Consider the following 18,042-nt stretch of genomic DNA (forward strand, 5'->3'; position numbering starts at 1 on the left):
ATCAAACACAGGATTCAGCGGTACTTCCTCTGTACTTGGATACTCATTGCTATGGTGATAGTTCCAGGAGGGAGTGCTGTCAGGGGTCTTTTAAAAGATTTTTATGTTTATGGTGTAACTATTTTTATTATCTAGTGAGAGAAGGTGACAATTATCTGTTGCTCCTTGTTTAATGCTTTGTTACGAACTCTCTTTTCTGAGGCTTGTTAGACGTACAGGCATCTTTCTGAGGTGATGTGCAAGCACACTTGTGTACTTTTGTGCAAGTAGTCAATGCAATTAAAGAGACCTGCAGAGGAACGCAGACTCGCAGCTCCCCCTGCTGTCCCAGGCATATCCAGGTTTATTCACTTAATTTCCCCCTCCAAATAATTTAAATGTAAAATAAAAATTGCATGCAATCACACGGTTTTGCTACTGCTGGCCTGACTTTTGCTGGCCCCATTTTTCCTGTTTTTGAGAAGATAATTGGAAAAACAATGGTAGCACCCATTTGGTTTCCTATGAGGAGTTTTCTTTTTGGTTCTTCATTGCAGCACGTCACCTCCCAGGTCATGAGGTGTGTCCAGGTCCCTAGCCTCTGAAGGAGAAACTCTCACCAGGGCTGCAATTGGCACACTGTCCAAGACTCCCAGGTTTCAGGTCATCTCTCAGTTGTCCTTGGTCTCTTGAGGTGTATCTGAATAGGACTTGGCCAACTTTTAGGAATGTACTCAATACACTTTGTTGGAAATTCTTTTTTCTAGTTGCTGTTTTGGCAGACTGGCACATTAAATTGGGATGAAATCAACTGTGCTTGCAAATGGCCCATAAAATCTGTGTATCTGGAAGCTGCTTACCCACCTGTTAGTGCTCCTTTAACAACTGAGTTACTTTCTTGTTCCAGATAATTTTACATTGTAGTTTGGATCATTTTTAGACAGGATATTTGTGGAGTGAACACTTGTTTGGCCGGTAAAAAAAACCAAAAAAAACAAATGTGCTTGCAGATCTGCCAATAGTGCACACGCTGAATTAGGTGCAGATATGAGTTTTTCTTTCTCTCGTGGTGGTGTCTAGCTATATATAGGCACAGCATCCCTCCAACAGATGGCTGCTGGAGTCTGCTGTGACGTATGGGAGAGTACAGTCAGAGTTAGACACACATTTTTGCTTCATTAATGCCACGTGCAGACTCTGAAGGTAGTAGGTTTTCTTGTACAGGGTGAAGGTTTTTGTTCTGATGTGGTTAGTAAAAGCATAAAAGGGGAGTGTGTGACAATTTCTTACATATCCCTATGCATGCATTTAATGTTGGGGGCTTTTTGTTAGGGTAGGCAGTGATCCTCATCGGACTGGAGAGAGTGGAGTTCATTTCTGCTGATCCGTTTGCTTCAGTAATCTAATTTTCAGGTTTACTTTCAACTGCAACAGTGATTTCAAGCTGCCTATCTAACATTTACCTGAATTATGCTGATTCTGTTCTCATGATCACATCTGCTGCACACAGCACTATTACATCATTCCCATTGCAGTCCAAAGTAACCTTGAGCAGGAATCCTACTGAGTGACTGTAGGTAAAAGATGTAAGCAGGAAATGTTATAAGTGGTTTCCATAGGCAGATACACTCAGCCTGCAGGTGAGGTCTTCAAAAAAGCACAGACACTCGGGCATTAAAAACACTGCTAAGCTTAGGAGGACAGTTGGTAAAAACAGGCTTGTTAAAACACAAGTGCTTTGGTATTTTCACAAAACTTGCATTTCCTGACAGTGTTCTGCATGGGTTTGGTTCTGGTAATATCCCACATCAAAACTGAAAATGCTTGGAGAATTTTTTCTTTGAGTTGAAATATGTGAAATGCATGTGTCTCCTGAAGGGGTTTGTTCCTTGCCAACACTTGCAGACAGTGAGAGACATTTTTGCAAGTCATTTGCAGATGCCTCCTTTATGGGAAAGTGTACACACTGTTAGTTTACTTTCTGAATTGAATTTTGAAAACCTGAATTCTATTTTTATAAGTTGGAGTGGATTACTTCTTCAGACATACCATTTTGTTACTTTTTATTTTTATGTGTAATCTTGGATGAAGAGAATATTTTGTTTAATCTAGACATTCATATGTCACAGAAATTTATCAGTTGGAAAAGTTTAGAAAAACCTCATAAAACAAAATGTTCTAGAAGGTAGTTTTAAATCAGGAAATTTTAAACCTGCCCGCACAACTTTCATGCCATTTAAAGCTTATATCAGAACTGATGGGGCAGGACTAAGAACAAAAGCTATTGGTATTATAAAGTTAAGCAAGAAATCCTGTGTACCCTGCTGTTCTGCCCATGATCACAGCTGCACTAAGCTAAAACCCACTCCCCCACCCCTCCTGTGACCTTGGCTGCACTTCAGCACTCAGAGAATTGAAGCAAAGGGCAAACTTCAGTAAATACTAGGTTCTGCCACTTGCAGATTTCCAGACTACTTACAAAGATAACAGCACACGTGCTCTCCCAGCTCTGAAGTGGACTTTGTGTATTTGCCACTGAATTATTCTGACATAAAACTTCCCAGACCATACTGATGTATTGAGTTGAACTCTGTGGCTTTGAATGGTTGCTGAGGCTTTGCAGAACTACCCATTATATTTATAAAAGTGCTAATTTTTGAGACCCACGCAGAGAAAATTTTAGATTCAGCCCAGCTGATTTGTTCTTCACACTGCTCCTGCAGTGAAGAGGATTGATTTTTGTGTTTCTTTCGATATTTGGCTTCATTTTCTCTGGTACCCAGTGCTTCAGGCCTTAATCCTTTAACCTTGAATGTAAGCATCAGTGCTTCAGGACAGATCAGGCCTTTTGATGGAGAGAAAACATCTTTTGTTGTACCAAATGGCTGGGAGTGGTATAAGGCAAGACAGATCTCCAGGCAATATATATTTCACTGTTGTGTTAGAAGAATATAAACAGAGAGTGGGTTTAGTGGGGATTATTTATAATCTGGAGGAAGGTGGGGTATTAGAAGCAATGGAAGAGAGTTAATGACTTTTTCTTTAACATTTGACCAATAACCAGTCTATCATGACAGATGTGTACTGGGTTGCCAAATGCTATAGTCTGATTTGGGTAATGGTTCAAAGCTCAACATGTCATGGAAATGGCACTGTGGTCCCTGATGGAAAAGGGGGAAAAAAGCTTTTGAGCTTCTCAAAGGGCAGTATTTGTAGAAGCAGATGCTTGCTTGCCCTACCCAGCATAAAGAACAGTTCTGCGGGCAGCTGGGAGAGTTCGTACTGTTGGATTTTTATAGGATCATTAATTATATGTTATAAGGCAGCTAAGCATGGCATTCCTAACTCGATGAATTCCATTATGAATGGCCTTTTCATATTCCTCATCTCATTATATTAAATGCATGTGACCTGAAGTTTAGCTAAAGTTATTGTTCGGGTTAACTTTCATTTAGTGGTTGCCCTAGTTTTAGAAACAGTATGATCTTTAGATTTTATGGAAAGTCAGGTTTTTTTATGCATGTTTTTGCAGCACTATTTTAGATAATTTCATTTGAAAGTAGGTAGGAAACTGTGAGGTGGCAGGGAAGGGATTTAGTCACTCCTTGATTTGACTGGAGATTTCTGTACCCACTGGATGACAACATCCTGTTACACGGATTTTGGCTATCATCTCCCTGCCAATAACTCTTAAACCTTCTGCTCTGTTCCATCTAGTCTTGCATATCTGACTGCCTCTCTGACACATAATCCCAGTTGTTTTGCCTTCAGATCATTCCTAATCTGGCCAAAACAGAACTCCTTACTTTTTTCTTCTGAATCTCTCTTCACTTCTGATTTTGATAATGCCACATCCTCCCTGCCACTCAGACTCATAACCTCAGGATCACTCTCCTCTGCATGCATCTGGGCTGCTGACAGCTATTGCAGCTTCCTTCTCCTTTGCAGCCAAAATATCCTTTTGCTGTGCCAACCATTAAAACAACACCTCTTGCTTTAGTCCTTCTTGCACCTTGACTACTCTAAAGTCTTCTTTAATTGCTCAGTCAGTATTCATTCACCTACTTCAAAATAAGTTTTCCAAATGGGTATCTTGGCTGCTTCTTCAGGTCTTGTCTGCTTTGCTTCTTTTAAACTCACCTTCAGGGGCCAGTTGTCTGTTAGAAGTCATAAAGCTGTTCCTTATTTTATTTTCTCTGCCACCACCTCTTATTTACTCCATCAGTTATGTGGCACTCAGAATTTTTTTGTGTGCTGGATTAAATTTCAGCCATGTGCTGCTACTGCATTCCCTAATTCTTTCTGTCTTTTACTGGGTCATGTCATGGTGACTTCTGCCTCCATCTGTATTTTCTGACAATGTCTTTCTTATTTTACATTTTATGACTTTGAGCTCTTTTTTTTCTTTTTTTTTTGTCCTAAATTTTTTAAGAGTGCTTTTTTCCCCTCCTCGCTCTTAATCCTAATTTGGTGAGTTTCAAATGAATGGATTTCATCACACTGATCACAAAGATGGTTTCTGTCTGGTAAATCCACCTAAAATCTAAACCATACTCAAAATATTTCACTGGTGATCTGGGGGAAAAAGCATTAGAACTCAACTGCAGTGACAAGTCATCAGCTCTCCTTTGTGGAAATGCTTTTGGGTGGCTTCTAGCATGCACAAGAATTTGAAACTAAACAATTTGCAAGTGTCTCCAGTCTTCTGTCAATAGTGCCAGTCTTCGCCTCTTTGTATAACTACATGCTCTTCTGTTTGATCAATGCATAGTTAATCCTTCTTTTCAACTCTGTATTCCCTTGGTCTCCATTTACATCTCCACATCCTTTTTGAGTAAACCATGTCTCTGAGAGATGGGCTAAGTTTATATACCAGCTGTGGACTCAGTAGGGCTAAGATGGTTTGGCAGCACAAATAATGCAAATCCCTAAACCCACATCACAGTGTCAGAGTGGCACTCATGGTATCTGCTGGACACATATTTCTACCAGGTTGTAACAAACATATGCAAAGGTAGACTGTCACACTTCAAAATCAATAACGGTAGCTCTAAGATGGCAAGAATCACTTGTGTCTGGACCAAAAGGGTTTCCAGAGGCTGGGAACTGATAGCCTAGAGCCCAAAGCTTCGTGGCAAACAGTCTTGTGCCAGAATCTCTTCTCTTTGTTCTTCCCCTTGATACTGGACATCAGAGCAATCCCAATACATATCTCAGTGATATGTGCCTTTTAGTGAGGCAGTGGTTTCCATCTGGTTTCAATTCTATTTTATCTGAATATTTTCTAAATACAAGTGCAAAAACATGTTAAATCTGTAAACATCTTGGTTGAGTCAATATTTGGTGGTGCTCTCAAATTCACATAACATATATGCACTGAAAGGAAATCTTTAGTGTGTTGGTTTTTCTGTGGGGCACAGGCCATGGTTTTTATAGTTGCATGCCATTATTTAGGCATCTAAGTCTGTATTGCGCTTGCAATAAATATTTGATTTTACAGTCACTAGCCATCAAGCATGCTCTGTGAAATATGTAACTTCAGTGAATTTAAGGCAACTGAAGTGGCTAAAATTGTTATTTTAAATCTTTACCAGGAGCTATCTTGTCAAATCTCCATTTGTTGGGCATGGTAATCTACTAATCAGAGTAAAGTCCAAAGTCTCAACTTCTCTATTTACTTCTTTTCAGGATATAGGATTTTTTTTTTTAAGCAGATCAATAAACAATCTCAGTGTTTTCATTTTACTAAGCAATATAATATGGATGAGTACTAGTGTAGTGGTAAATCATTAATATACTCTTTAATCATAGAGTGACCATGTCCCACAGATGTGATTTAATCATGGAAAAAAGGCCAATGAAGTGTGAAGATGCATCAGGAGGGGTGTTTCTAACTGATCTGGGGTAGTGTATAACGCCATTTAAAAAGATACTGTAGTATGAGAATATTTAGGATACCATATACATTTGTAGTTACAGACCTGGCACAATTTTACCACGATTGTATTTATCATTATAAAACAAAAATCAAAACTCATGTCAGGTTTGTATTTGGCAGAGGAGCCAAATGGCTTTTTGAAATAAGGAAAGCAATGCGGCTTCCCAGTTCACTAGTCCCAAGATTTGTAAGACTTTGACACTAACACACTATAACCCTAAAGACCTGTAGTAACCTGTGCTTAACCTACTTGATTCAATCATCCTGTGGTACAGATAAAGGTGATTAAAATAAGAGGACAGAAATTTCATGGAAAAATATGGATCCTGCAAGGGTGTTTCTGTGTTGTTTTCAGTGATAATAGTTCCAAGTTAAAGAAATCAGATTCTGCAGTCTCAAAAGAATCGACAGTATATAACCTCTATTTGTGTTTATTATGGAATTTGATGCATTTATGAAAGACTTTAACTGTGACATATTCCCTGATATCAGGAGAGCTGTCAGAGGCCCAGAAAGTCACCTCAGGATCCTTAGTGATATGTGTATTTGCCCAGTTTAGTGGTTGTTAATTTTAGCTTCTGTTGGTGTGAGAAATCTGAAGCTTTGTTCCTTCATTTCCTCGCCTAGAAAGCAGGTACGAAAATTTGTTGTACTGGTATATTAAGCATTGAAACTTGGCATCAATCAACTGTAACTTTGTCAATTAACAGAAACAACTGTGGTTGCTGTGTCTTTTTCAACTGTTCTGATCCTCCAAAACTCCAGATTTTCTGTGCATGTGAAACTCTTAATACCTGCACAAAAAAGTGCAATCTTATATGTCTGTTTCTCCAATGAGGAATTTCTTCAGAACATATTAGTAGAGGGGCATACTGAAAACCCCGTGTCTATTGTTCAACTCTTTGTGTGTCCCTCCTCTGATGTCTTGTCTGTTACCCTTAGCAAATGATTGCTCCATTATATGATCCATGATCAGAAAAGAGGCTTTTACAATTGCTGCTCATTTACCGAAAGCTGCTGTTATCAACATCTATCAGCCTGTCTGGAAACTTCTGTAGAGGAGAGAGTGTTTGTGTACTAGTAGTCTTAGCAAAGGTGGTTACCTGCACACCCGCACCCATCTCTGCCACAGCCTGTTTTGAAATGCAGCCAATCCACGGTGACACCTTTTGTTCTCAGTGAGCCAAGTTGAGAAAAGATGATGTGTTGTTCTTCTATGTCTTTATCACAACCAAATTGAGATCCAATTTGGGGCATGTTTGTTCAGGATATAGCTTGCATATGGCATTTCAATGGGTATCTTGTGATTGGGGCTGCCTCTCAGCCAGACACTAGTGGTGCTGGATAAGGCAGTAGGACTGGCATTCACTTTGCTGAAGAGCATGTAATTCTCCTTTGGAAGGGGAGAGTAATACTGCCTGATGTACTTAAGAAGTTTAGATTTAGTTCAAAAACTTTGTCCTAAACAGGCTTTTGCATCATTCCTCGTGGTGCTTTGACTGATGACAGCCAGGCAGGCTTTTGAGATATACAGACACTGTTTCGAAGGATTGTTTTTATACCTGTGACTTGACATTTACATGAATTTCTTTTGTGAAGGCTGACAGCAGACTTTGCTGGAATGACAGCTGCTCTACTCTGCTCTATAAGAAAGGCCAAACACACAGCCACTGAATTTTGCCCTGCTGAAGCTTGTCCGGTCTTCTTTCCTGTGGCCATTTCTCTGTGGCCGTTATGCTAGAATTTTCATTGAATTCAGAAAAGATAAAAAATAATCACAGCTGTAATTTTGCTGTTTATTAGGAAAACTCAGATATGTTGGAAAGGTGCTGGTAGGGAGTTGAAATGTAGTGAACTTAAACCAGAGGAAAGAGAGGCCTTCAAAGGAAAGGCATGAATATAATTCTAGCTTAAACTTAGCTTGATACTTGCTACAAATGGACCTCTAACCATGTGTATTAAGTGAAGTCCTGACTTCATGGAAAATAAAGGCAGTATTTTGATTGATTCAGTGGGGCTAGGGTTTCACCTGTTACTGGTATGATCTAATAGGTCATTGCTAATTAAGAGGATATGTGGTCTCAATTCTTGCTGGCAGAATTAAATGCTTGAGCACCAGGCACTGAGGGAATGGGGAAGGAACTGGTCTCTGAAAAAGTGGTCTGGGGAAGCCATGCTATGGATTGCTGTACTCTGGTACAACTTCAGATATGGAAAAAGATTTTAACATAGGTACCAGTATATCACCTCCAAGATGAGAGAAAAGTAAACCAAATGCAGTAGGTTCGAGAGAGCTCAACAGGAGGGAAAAACTGAAAAACAACAGAGAAACCTGACACAGCCATGGGCATTGCTGGATTCAAGGGCATTGAGCCTGAACAGTGCTGTAAGAGATGAAATCTCTGCATGACAGCTCAGCAATATATTGTCTGCATAATAACATGTAGATTGTAGGCAATCACTGTCTATTTTCTGTGATGAAAAATCCTTTTATTACAAGGAGATTTGATAATATTTATATTTCAGTTCCAGAACTCTCACTGACTGTTGAAGTGTTTCCCTACCTGTCCCTGCCCTCCTGCCTTTTGCCTAAATAATATCTGAGAAGGGAGATGGATGTGGTCCTGACAACAGCTGGGGGAGAAAAGGTGTTGGGGAAACCTGACTGCACCTTTGCAATGGTTAAAGTGTTTTTTATTTTTTTTTTTTAAGAAAGATAGACTTCAGACTTTTGAATAGTATCTGTAGCTATGGGACAAGTGGTCATGCTTTTCAGCTTAGTTGACAGATTGAAGTTAGATGTGATGAAGAAATGTTTCACTATGAAACAGTGGTACAGGTTGCCCAGAAAGGTGGTAGGTGCCCCTGCCCTGGAAACATTCAAGGTCACTTTGGATAGGCTCTGAGCAATCTGTTCTAGTTGAATATGTCGCTACTCCTTGCAAGGGAATTGGACCAGGGGACCTTTAAAAGGTTCCTTCAAACCAAAACTATTCTCTGATTCTGTGATCTCAAAGCTTTAAATGCACATGCTCTCTAGAAAGGAAAGCAGCTGTTTCTTATTGTCATTCACTGGATCCCAGCAGTGCCATTAACATGCTGATGCATCTAACATAAGCCTCAAAATGCCAAATTTCATAATTGGCCCATGAAATCTCACTGTGGGCTTGAATATGGTCTGCAACTTCTGTATTGGAATAGGACTTCTCCTACTCCTTAAAGGGAGGAAAAAATGCTGAGGTAAAAAAAAATTTTTTTTTTCAGGAAGGGAAAGGTGATGGTATTCAGTGATGAGAGATTGCCCTGAAGTTCACACTGTGCTTCTCCTCCTCACCTGCAATTCTCTTACCTCCCTAGCAGCTCTGCTCAGCTGCCCTGTGGATTTGTACACCCTGCAGAAAGCAGTAGCAAGTAGATCAATCTTTCTTTCCTGTGTGCTGCTCTACTGGCTTGTATATTCTGACATGTTTCTTCTCAGGTCCACTTGAGGGGACTGGAGAAGTTGTAGTTTTTCAGTAGACCGCTGCCAATTGTTTTCAGATCCACTCATCCAAAGTCTACGGTGCTTCTTTTCTCCCTAGAAATATGTTTTTATTTATTTGCTGTGCAGACAATCAACCTCCCAAGCAGCCCCACTTTTGAATGGGTGGTTTTCAAAAATGCTGTTTGATAACAAGCTTGATGTGAACTGATCTAAATTTGGATCCCTGCTGAAAAGAAGGTCCTGGCATCTTCTCTTTTGTCCCAGTGCTTATAGTGCTGCTGCTTTATACTGAGCTGACTCCGGAAACTGATCTGGCTGGAAAACACTCCCAGCCAAAGTGGCAGGGGAGGAGGCAATTTTCAGCCTGTTTGTCAAACTGCATCTGAAATGGCAATTCAGGTTCCAGCTACAAAAACGTATTGCTTGGGTTGTCTACTTATCACCAGTTTTGCATCATTAAGTGTTATGCATTCTTGGCCTGATATAATTGCAGCAGATTGCACACATGAACTGTTAATTATTTTATTTTTAAAACAGAAATTACGGAACAGGAAAATAACATTTCAACATGTTTGCTTTTGGAGCTAACCTACCACGGCAATCTGTTAGTTTGATGATGGTTAAACTCGCAAGCCCTTGCCTCAGCAGAGTGCAGTAGGGTACCATTAAAGCAGCCATCTGTTGAACATACATAGTGGAGGCATGAATTGCCTCGCGTTTTGGGCTTCTGAGTAGTTACAACATTAATTTTTTCTCTGAATGCTACTGATCCGTACTGAAAAATTCATGGAAAGATCAGAATTCAGCGAAAGGTGAGCATCCAAATCTGGGATGAAAGACTGGGAACCCAGTCAGCTGAATGCTGGTTGTGGAGCAGGGAAGCCTCGTGGGTGAGGTAAATCACTCACTGATGGTATGCATGACTCTGGCAAGAGCCTGAACTGCTTGGGTTGCTTAGTGGTTCAACAGATCTGCAAAACTCCATTTGCAGAACAAGGCTGCCATTATGTTGGATTGATTCATCAGGATCAGCAGCTAAAACAAGTTATATTCTATCAGAGTTTTCCTGCATTAGTTTAAAAATTAATTTAGTTGGCTCCAAGTGGACATTTATTTTAGTATCTTGAAGAACTGACTTTCCTCTATTATAAACCAGAATAATGTATCTATATGATGCCCTAACTTGAACAGTACATAAAGATTAGTAAATAAGACCCCATTAAAAATACTTATAATGTAAGTAACATGGGTCCCAATAGCCTTTCTAATGTCCATTAATGCTTATTGTGAGGATCAGAGCTCATTTTACTGAGCCATTTAGTCAAACCGTGTGATTATTTAGAAAGTTAATTCATGCATACTAAAATCTAGCTTAAGTAATGCAGAGGGTAGGAGGTAAAACTCTATGGAGACGATAGTCCTTTTTGTTATTTAATGATCAGCCATAATTAACTTGCAAATTTGAAATAATTAGAACAAATTAAAGGTATTTAACTTTGCCTCCCTAAAGAAAAATTCAAATTGCACCAAATGCAGCTTTAAATTATTCAAGTCTCAGAGGTCTGTGCTGGGTTTTTTTACAATGCCTTTTCTATGATGAGAATACCAATCTGCTTTTTGTCAGAAAGCATCCTATCAAGTAATTGTTCTTTGTGTCTAATAAATGACAGCTATTCTTCTTGGTAAAAGTATTTCAGTCTCTAAAGACTACATCAGCATTTCCATGGCATTTTAATTCAATAAAACAAAAGGTTAATGTTTTTCTACTTTTTAAGGAATGCAAATACTAGCAGTATTCAATGGGTCCTGAATGACATTTAAATTTGCCATTCGCGCTCAGCAGGGATATCGCGATATGAGGCTCAGACAGGATGGAAGGAATGTTCAAAGTGTGTTTTCCTTTGGTGATGGTGTGCTTGGATATTCATAATGAGGTAGCAGTGCTGAGACTTTCTTCTTTTTTGGTCACTACATCTCCTGCCTTGGTGTGTAGGGTGGGTAGGTTAATGAAGTCTTTATTTAGACAGTCTTCTCTGTTAGGCAGTTTCCAGGAGTACCATGAAAATTCATTGGATATTGTGGTGACCTGCAGGAAGTCCTACTAACCATGGTGCCTTTGAATGACATGATAGATAGTTGGATTTGAAAATAGACAAGAAAATCTTTCACTGCTAAATCTCTCCAGATATAAATAGCTGATTCCCTTTGACCATATGATGAGTTTAAATTTACATGTTTCAGTGGTCACATCATTTGTTTTACTAATTATTCCAGAGGTGAATAAGTAATTATGTTCTGAAACAGATTTTTTTTCCCCTTATGTTTTCTTTGTTTAATTGTGGTAGATAGTTAATTACTGGATTTTTTTTTTCTCTCTCTGCGTTATCTCTTTCCCTTTTTAGTCTGTACACCTTTCAGATTAAGTGCCATTTTAAGATTTGGGACTCTATCCTTTACTTGAGGAAAACTTTAGTATGAGCTCTCTTCTATTATATACTGAACAATGAGGCTCTAGTTGTTTATTGAGGTTAAAATGTAAATACACATGCTTTTCTTATTTATTGTACTTAGCTTATGTAACTTATTCTTGGTGTCTGTTCCTGTTTGAATTGCCTCTGCCACTGCAGTATTTAAAACAGAACTCATATTCTAAAGGTAACGGCACCATGTAGAAGATAGAGCATTCAGAAGGATACTCAGTTGAGTAATCACCTCCTTATCTGCATGCCAAAGGTCACTGTCTTCACATGAGGACTGTAGGTTGTAATCAAATGTTCTTTCAGCAACTCAAAAAGCATCCAAATTATGACAACCTATCTGGTTTTTTTAAATGCCATTAATCATCCTGAGTACAGGCAATTGAGATATCAGGTCCTGTTTTATCAGAGAAATCTGTACAAATATTACATGTTTAAGACTCTTTAAAGCAGTTGCTAGCATCCAAAACCACCTCTTAGTGTTCTTGTAGTTGCAGGAATTAGTAGGTTAATAATTTCATATAATTAAAGTAAGATACTAATTTAGTCCATAGATCATAAATTTTAAAAACATTTTGCAGTATTATTAGTGGTCACACAGTTAGAAGCCCTAAAGTAAACGGAGGTTATTTGGAGAAGTTATATCCAACACTTCAGTCAGTTATTATAGGTCATAAGCCATTATATACTGTTCCGCATTAATAATACAAGAGTAATACTAATTGTCCAACAGGCTTAGTGGGCCCTATTAAACAATATCTTATACAGCACTTTGATGGGAGACTTTTAATTTAGCTATAATTTCCTGGTTTTTTTCTCAGATCTACCATAACTTCAATCAGTACAAGCTTCTAGGTAAAAGATTCTCATGATTCAACCTCCATGAAGCTGTATCCTAACTAATAAAAGCTCAGTGACAGTCTTTAGGTTGCCAGTGTAAAATTGGTGCTTAAACAGGAAAATGATTTATCATAGAAATATAGAATGGTTTAGATTGGAAAAGACCTCTAGAATTGCAGAGTCCAGCTGTTAAGATTTGTTTAATCTTCTAATAGTTTCAGAAAACTGTTTGTCACTTCCAGGATTACAAGTAGATAAATACAGCCTTGGGATAAATTGTATTATTTCATGTGGATATTATAAAGATACTTTTTAAAATACGTTAAATTTATTTTATAAATGGGCCTTTTATGACAGGGACTAATGACTTACATATGTTGGGAATTGTCATTTAAAGCAGTAGATATTCCCAGAAAGCAGAATTTGAAAACAGTAGCTTTTCTTTACTGAGAGAAATGTGGGTCTTCATAGCCTCGTGTCTGCCCAGAACTTTTTAAGATACCTGTGTCTGCAGAGCGTGAGGTTGTGATTGCTCCCCATCACCAGATTTCCCCCCTGGTTCTGTCCATGCAATGTTTACGATTGTGTCTTGAAGTTCATCTTGAATCATAATGGTTCTGGTCAACTTTCTTTTTTCTCACTTTACTCAAAGTAGTGCACTTCTGCACCAGATTCTCTCCCACCAGTTTCCTCAAATGTTCTCTGTCCTGTTTAAAAGTACCTCTGTTCATCACTTTCACCTCTTTGTCTCCTTTCTTCTCATCCATTTTCTTCTTGAATCAGCTTCTCACTGTCCCTGGAGGCTTTTAAAAAGAACATGTAGATATGGCGCTTGGGGATGTGGTTTAGCAGTGGCCATGACAGTTGTACTCAGTTGATCTCAAAGGTCCTTTCCAATAAAAATAATTCTGTCATCTGCTTCCCTTTTGCAAACAAAAATTTCAGATTTTTCTTCACATAATCTTCTTTGTTTCCCCTTTATTCTAGCAAAATGAACATTTTTTTTGATTATCCTTTCTTCCAATTTTGGCCCATTGTGCTGGACAAAGTCTGTCTTCATCCTCATTTGCATGTCTTCATCCCACTGGTGCTGTTCTAACCACTCAAGAAATCCAGGACCTAATGCTTTAGGAAATGTGCCTAATGCTGCAAAACTCCAAATACAGTTGTCAGGGTGCTGCTGGCTGCTGATAACCAAAGACTCCTGGTAAAGTGGGTTGGTAACTGTTCAAGCCTTAGGCATACTGCTTTCAGAAATTATAAATGGATTCAACAAGAGCTCAACCAGCAGCATGATGTTTATGCTTCTGTAGAGTAAAAGTTGGGTGGAGAGCTGGGTGCAGTGTTAATGGGCTGAACGCATCATATAACAGTGCAATATTTCTTTCTTCCCAGTGTCCCAGTGGTGAAAGGTGAAGATTATTTGTTGAGGACACCTCCAGTGAGCAAAAACTCCAGAAAACCAGGGAGCAGTCGTGGGAGCACTTCAGGGAAGAAAATGGTTGGCTTTGGTGCAAATGTGGATGATGGGCAGAGCCCTCTAATGCAGACCAAGAAGAAAGGCACCAGGTCCAGGAAAGGTGAGGAGAAGCATACTCCATTGCAGGGTCATGAGTGTGCTGGTGTGTTCAAAAGGATATCAGTCAAATGCACAATTAAAGGAAGAGGTTTGCAGGTGTTTAAAACAACCTAAGAGAAGGTGGTAGCTCCATTTAAAAAAAATAAAAAATATTTTAAATAGCAAGTGGTGATCCTGTCTGCTCTTCCTGATGGAAGAGAAACAAGTAGCCCCACAATCTCAGGAAATTCCTTCAATGATTGTTTTTTTTTACTTTCCCAAAAGGCAGTGAGAATAAGTGCTGTGGGGTTTGCTCTTTAAATGGAATCTTTGCATTCTTTTCCTCCTTGAGTGACAACTTCACCTTCACAGCCTGCTATTTTGTTACACAGGGATGACTGTACTGCTAGAACCTATCCTGCCCTTAGCTTAGTGCCTCCACTTAAGGAGCAGAGATGCAATCTTTTCTCTCTTACAAAGAGAAAAGGTTGGGAACAAAAGCAGCTTGGATGTTTCACTGCTTAGCCTTGAACATAATCCTTGGTTCAATTATGAACTAGCTTTTTTTTGTATTTTTTTTTATTTTAACTTGTCAGCCAGTTTGCTGTATATGTCAGCATAAAAATAAAGTAAATGGCAAAATGAGAAGAAATGTGGTGCAGTTCTCAGAGGAACAAATAACTTGTGTTATTGGTTAAGACCATACCAACATTAAAAAGCAGTCCCTGTGAAGAAACTTTCAAAAGGGTATCATCAGCCTGGACCCAAACAGTGGCTGAGGTTAATCTCTTCCAAGGCACAGCTACAAAAGTTGGAAGCCAGTAAAGGGCTTGTGTCCAAAAAAATCAATTTCTAATTTGAAACAAAATCATTTTTGACTAACAGGGGTTCAGGACCCATTACTTTTGCTGTATAATCTGCTGACATTTCACACTTTCTGTTGTGCACAATGAATCCTAATAGTCATTTTATAACATTGCTACACCAATCAATTTAAGCAAGAGAAAGCCGTTACAATTCTGCAAAGTTTCAGGGGCAATTTTCACTGATGGCTTTCTTTTATGTTTTTTTTCAGCTATCATTTTTTTTTCTTCTCTTTTTGTCTTCCTTCTGCCCCCTCCTTCTCTATGTTGCAGTGATGAAACTAGGATTTTCCACAGCTGGATGATGGGTTTTGTTCCTTGGATGGCAGTAGTCCCCAAAAGTAATTTATTTTCCATAGATTCAGGGGAAAATATCCAACCTGGCCTCTTCTTCATTCATTAATTTCATTTTGTAGGACTGAGAAGTTAAAAGCTGCATCTGGCTATTGTACATAGCAGCTGAGCTGCACCTATGCTGATTTAGTGATTGTTGTGGTCAGCATGACCTCTGAAGATGGTGGGCATCTTTTGCAAGCACTTACTGGGATTACTGGCTTTTATGGTGTAGAGCTGCATGGCAAAATTTGACTTCTAAACAGTGGCACTGCTGTGATAGCTGATAAAGTTTAGAGGAATGCTTTCAAGCTGTGGAACAACCTCAGGTCTATTACTGATTTGAATGGTTGTTTATCACAAGGCAAATTACCTAGCACTAATCACTGAAGTTGAAGTCATCTCTATTTAGTACCTTTTAAATTGGCTTCCTTCTGTTATATATTTGGACTCATTTAGCAAGCACACATACATACTTGTAAACTGTTTTTTTCCATCTTCGGGGGGATCACCAGGACACAATGTTGAGATTTTAAATTCTGGATAGCCTGAACTTAGTTGGCTCTGTCCTTGGTTTTGCTGGATATTCCCCTCTGTTGCTGACCTGGAGTTTCTGGTTCAATGCAGTATGAGAAAGGAGAATGAAATCCACAAGGTGATATCTTGAGGCATGGAACTCATCATGTCGTTTAGCCACATACCTGAAGGTGGCCTTTTGGTCAGAACACAGCAGTGCTGTGTACAGAAACATGTTCAACTGAAAACTTCTCAACCACTAGATGCTGACCTATTGATACAGAGGTTTATTTTTTCTCATGCCTGTATCAGTCTGTTCTATTTAAATTGTATGTTCTCCAGGATGGTGACTCTATCCAAGCATACCTTAGTGCAGTGTGAGTGCTGATGTGAGCCCTTGGGCTTGCTGTACTACTGGGAGTGGTGGCTGTCCCTCCAGAGCAACACAGGCACTTGTATCAGGTTTAAAATTATTAAACCCGGGAAGCTGCCCCTATCCTGGAATGGCAGAAGGCTTTTCTGCCTACAGGACTGCTCACTTGCTGTGACAACAGTGGGTTTGAAAAGGGTGATTTCCTAAAAGATACACCTCCCTAATGATGGTTAGTAATGGGTAGAAGAGCATAGTTAACATGATCCCTTTAGCTCATGGGGTGGAAAAGGTCACTTCTGCTCTCTTTTCAGGGTAGAAACTTAGTGGATCATCTTAGGAAATCAATTTTTATTCCCTCACTGTTGATTTTGTCTTCTGTTTCTGCTTGCTCCTTAGTTTTTATTTCTGTGCTTTAGCAGGTGTTTGTGTCTTGTAGTCAAACTTTTTTTTATATTACTAGCAAAACTTTAAGCAGTTGAAGCAATTCTGAGGTCTTAGATCCTTTCAGCAGTAAATTGTTTTTATTGGTGTCACCACCAGCTATGTCAACGCGTACTAAAATCTAACAACTTGTCTAGTTAAAAAGAGCTGGAGTACAGAAATACGTGTTTCTCTTCCTTTCTGCTCTTGAAAATTTTTACTGTGGGGCTGGGAAACTTACATCCATTGCACTGTGCAATATTGGGCAATTCTCTGCGTTTCTGTTTAAATTATTCCTCTCTACAAAAGCTTCCGGAAATACCTCTTCATTGAAACAAAAGAAAGAACTATTTGCCCCTTTGTTTTTTCTTGTTGGACATAACATCTGCATGGTGTTGTAGAGTGTGCATAGCTTCCTTTTTCATATGCAAAAGAAAAAGCCACAGAAGGAAAATTATTTTAGCTCATTTTAGCCCTGTACTTTTCCAGGGGCTGATTTCTCTAGATAGTGTTTGTTTTTCAGTACTTTTTCTGATGTAGCTTCTTAGGGATTCAGGATCTGGAACTTCTTCCCTTGAGGGAAGACTCTTCCCTACAATTGAATAGAGCAATTAGTTAATATTAGTGAAGTGCTTTGAAGATGTGAAGTACTATATAAATGTTAAGTCTTATGAATATTATTATTATTCAAGTCATAAAGATTTCTTTTATGATTATAAACCTAGATTTCCCATTGCTTACTTTCATTCCATTGCTGTTTGAACTAGCCTCAACCATCTTTGTTCATTCTTAATGTTTACACTTCTGAAATACAGACTGCTTTATTTCCCCACTTTCATAATGTTTTGGTTGTCTGTTTTTCAAGCAGAAATATATGGCTATTTGAGTTTTCTCAAATGGTTCTTTGATTTGCTTTAAATCATTCTTATACCAAGTTAGCTGAATTGAAAATAGTATGCTTAACATTACCATTTAGGAGACATATATAATTGCTTTGGGGTAGCCTTGCAAGCTTATATGTAGTTTTGTTTGTTTGTTTGTTTGTTTGTTTTCGTTTTTGTTTTTTTGAGATTCTTTGCTATTCCAAGTTCTCTCTTTCCATTGGTGTCAGGATTTAAATTACTGCAATATGGAAGAGCTTTTTATTTTTTTCCAGGGGTAAATGTGTCTATTTGTGTCTATTATTTTTCCATGTTACTTGTTTCTCTAGATCATCTGCAATGTTTCTAGTCTCATACTGTCTTCTAACACCTGCAATCTA

The 18,042-nt window shown here is 38.7% G+C and overlaps 1 protein-coding gene across 1 annotated transcript in view; it reads left to right on the forward strand.

Moving 5' to 3' along the window:
• The window catches only part of KIAA1328 (KIAA1328 ortholog), a 168,759-nt gene that overhangs the window by 120,999 nt on the left and 29,718 nt on the right, over positions 1-18,042 (forward strand). Inside the window, exon 9 of the mRNA XM_062513410.1 lies at positions 14,114-14,298. Coding sequence (XP_062369394.1) covers positions 14,114-14,298 — 185 coding nt within the window. The remainder of the gene's footprint in view (positions 1-14,113; positions 14,299-18,042) is intronic.

This window comes from Cinclus cinclus, chromosome Z, assembly GCF_963662255.1.
Source record: "Cinclus cinclus chromosome Z, bCinCin1.1, whole genome shotgun sequence".
Classification (NCBI taxonomy): Eukaryota; Metazoa; Chordata; class Aves; order Passeriformes; family Cinclidae; genus Cinclus; species Cinclus cinclus.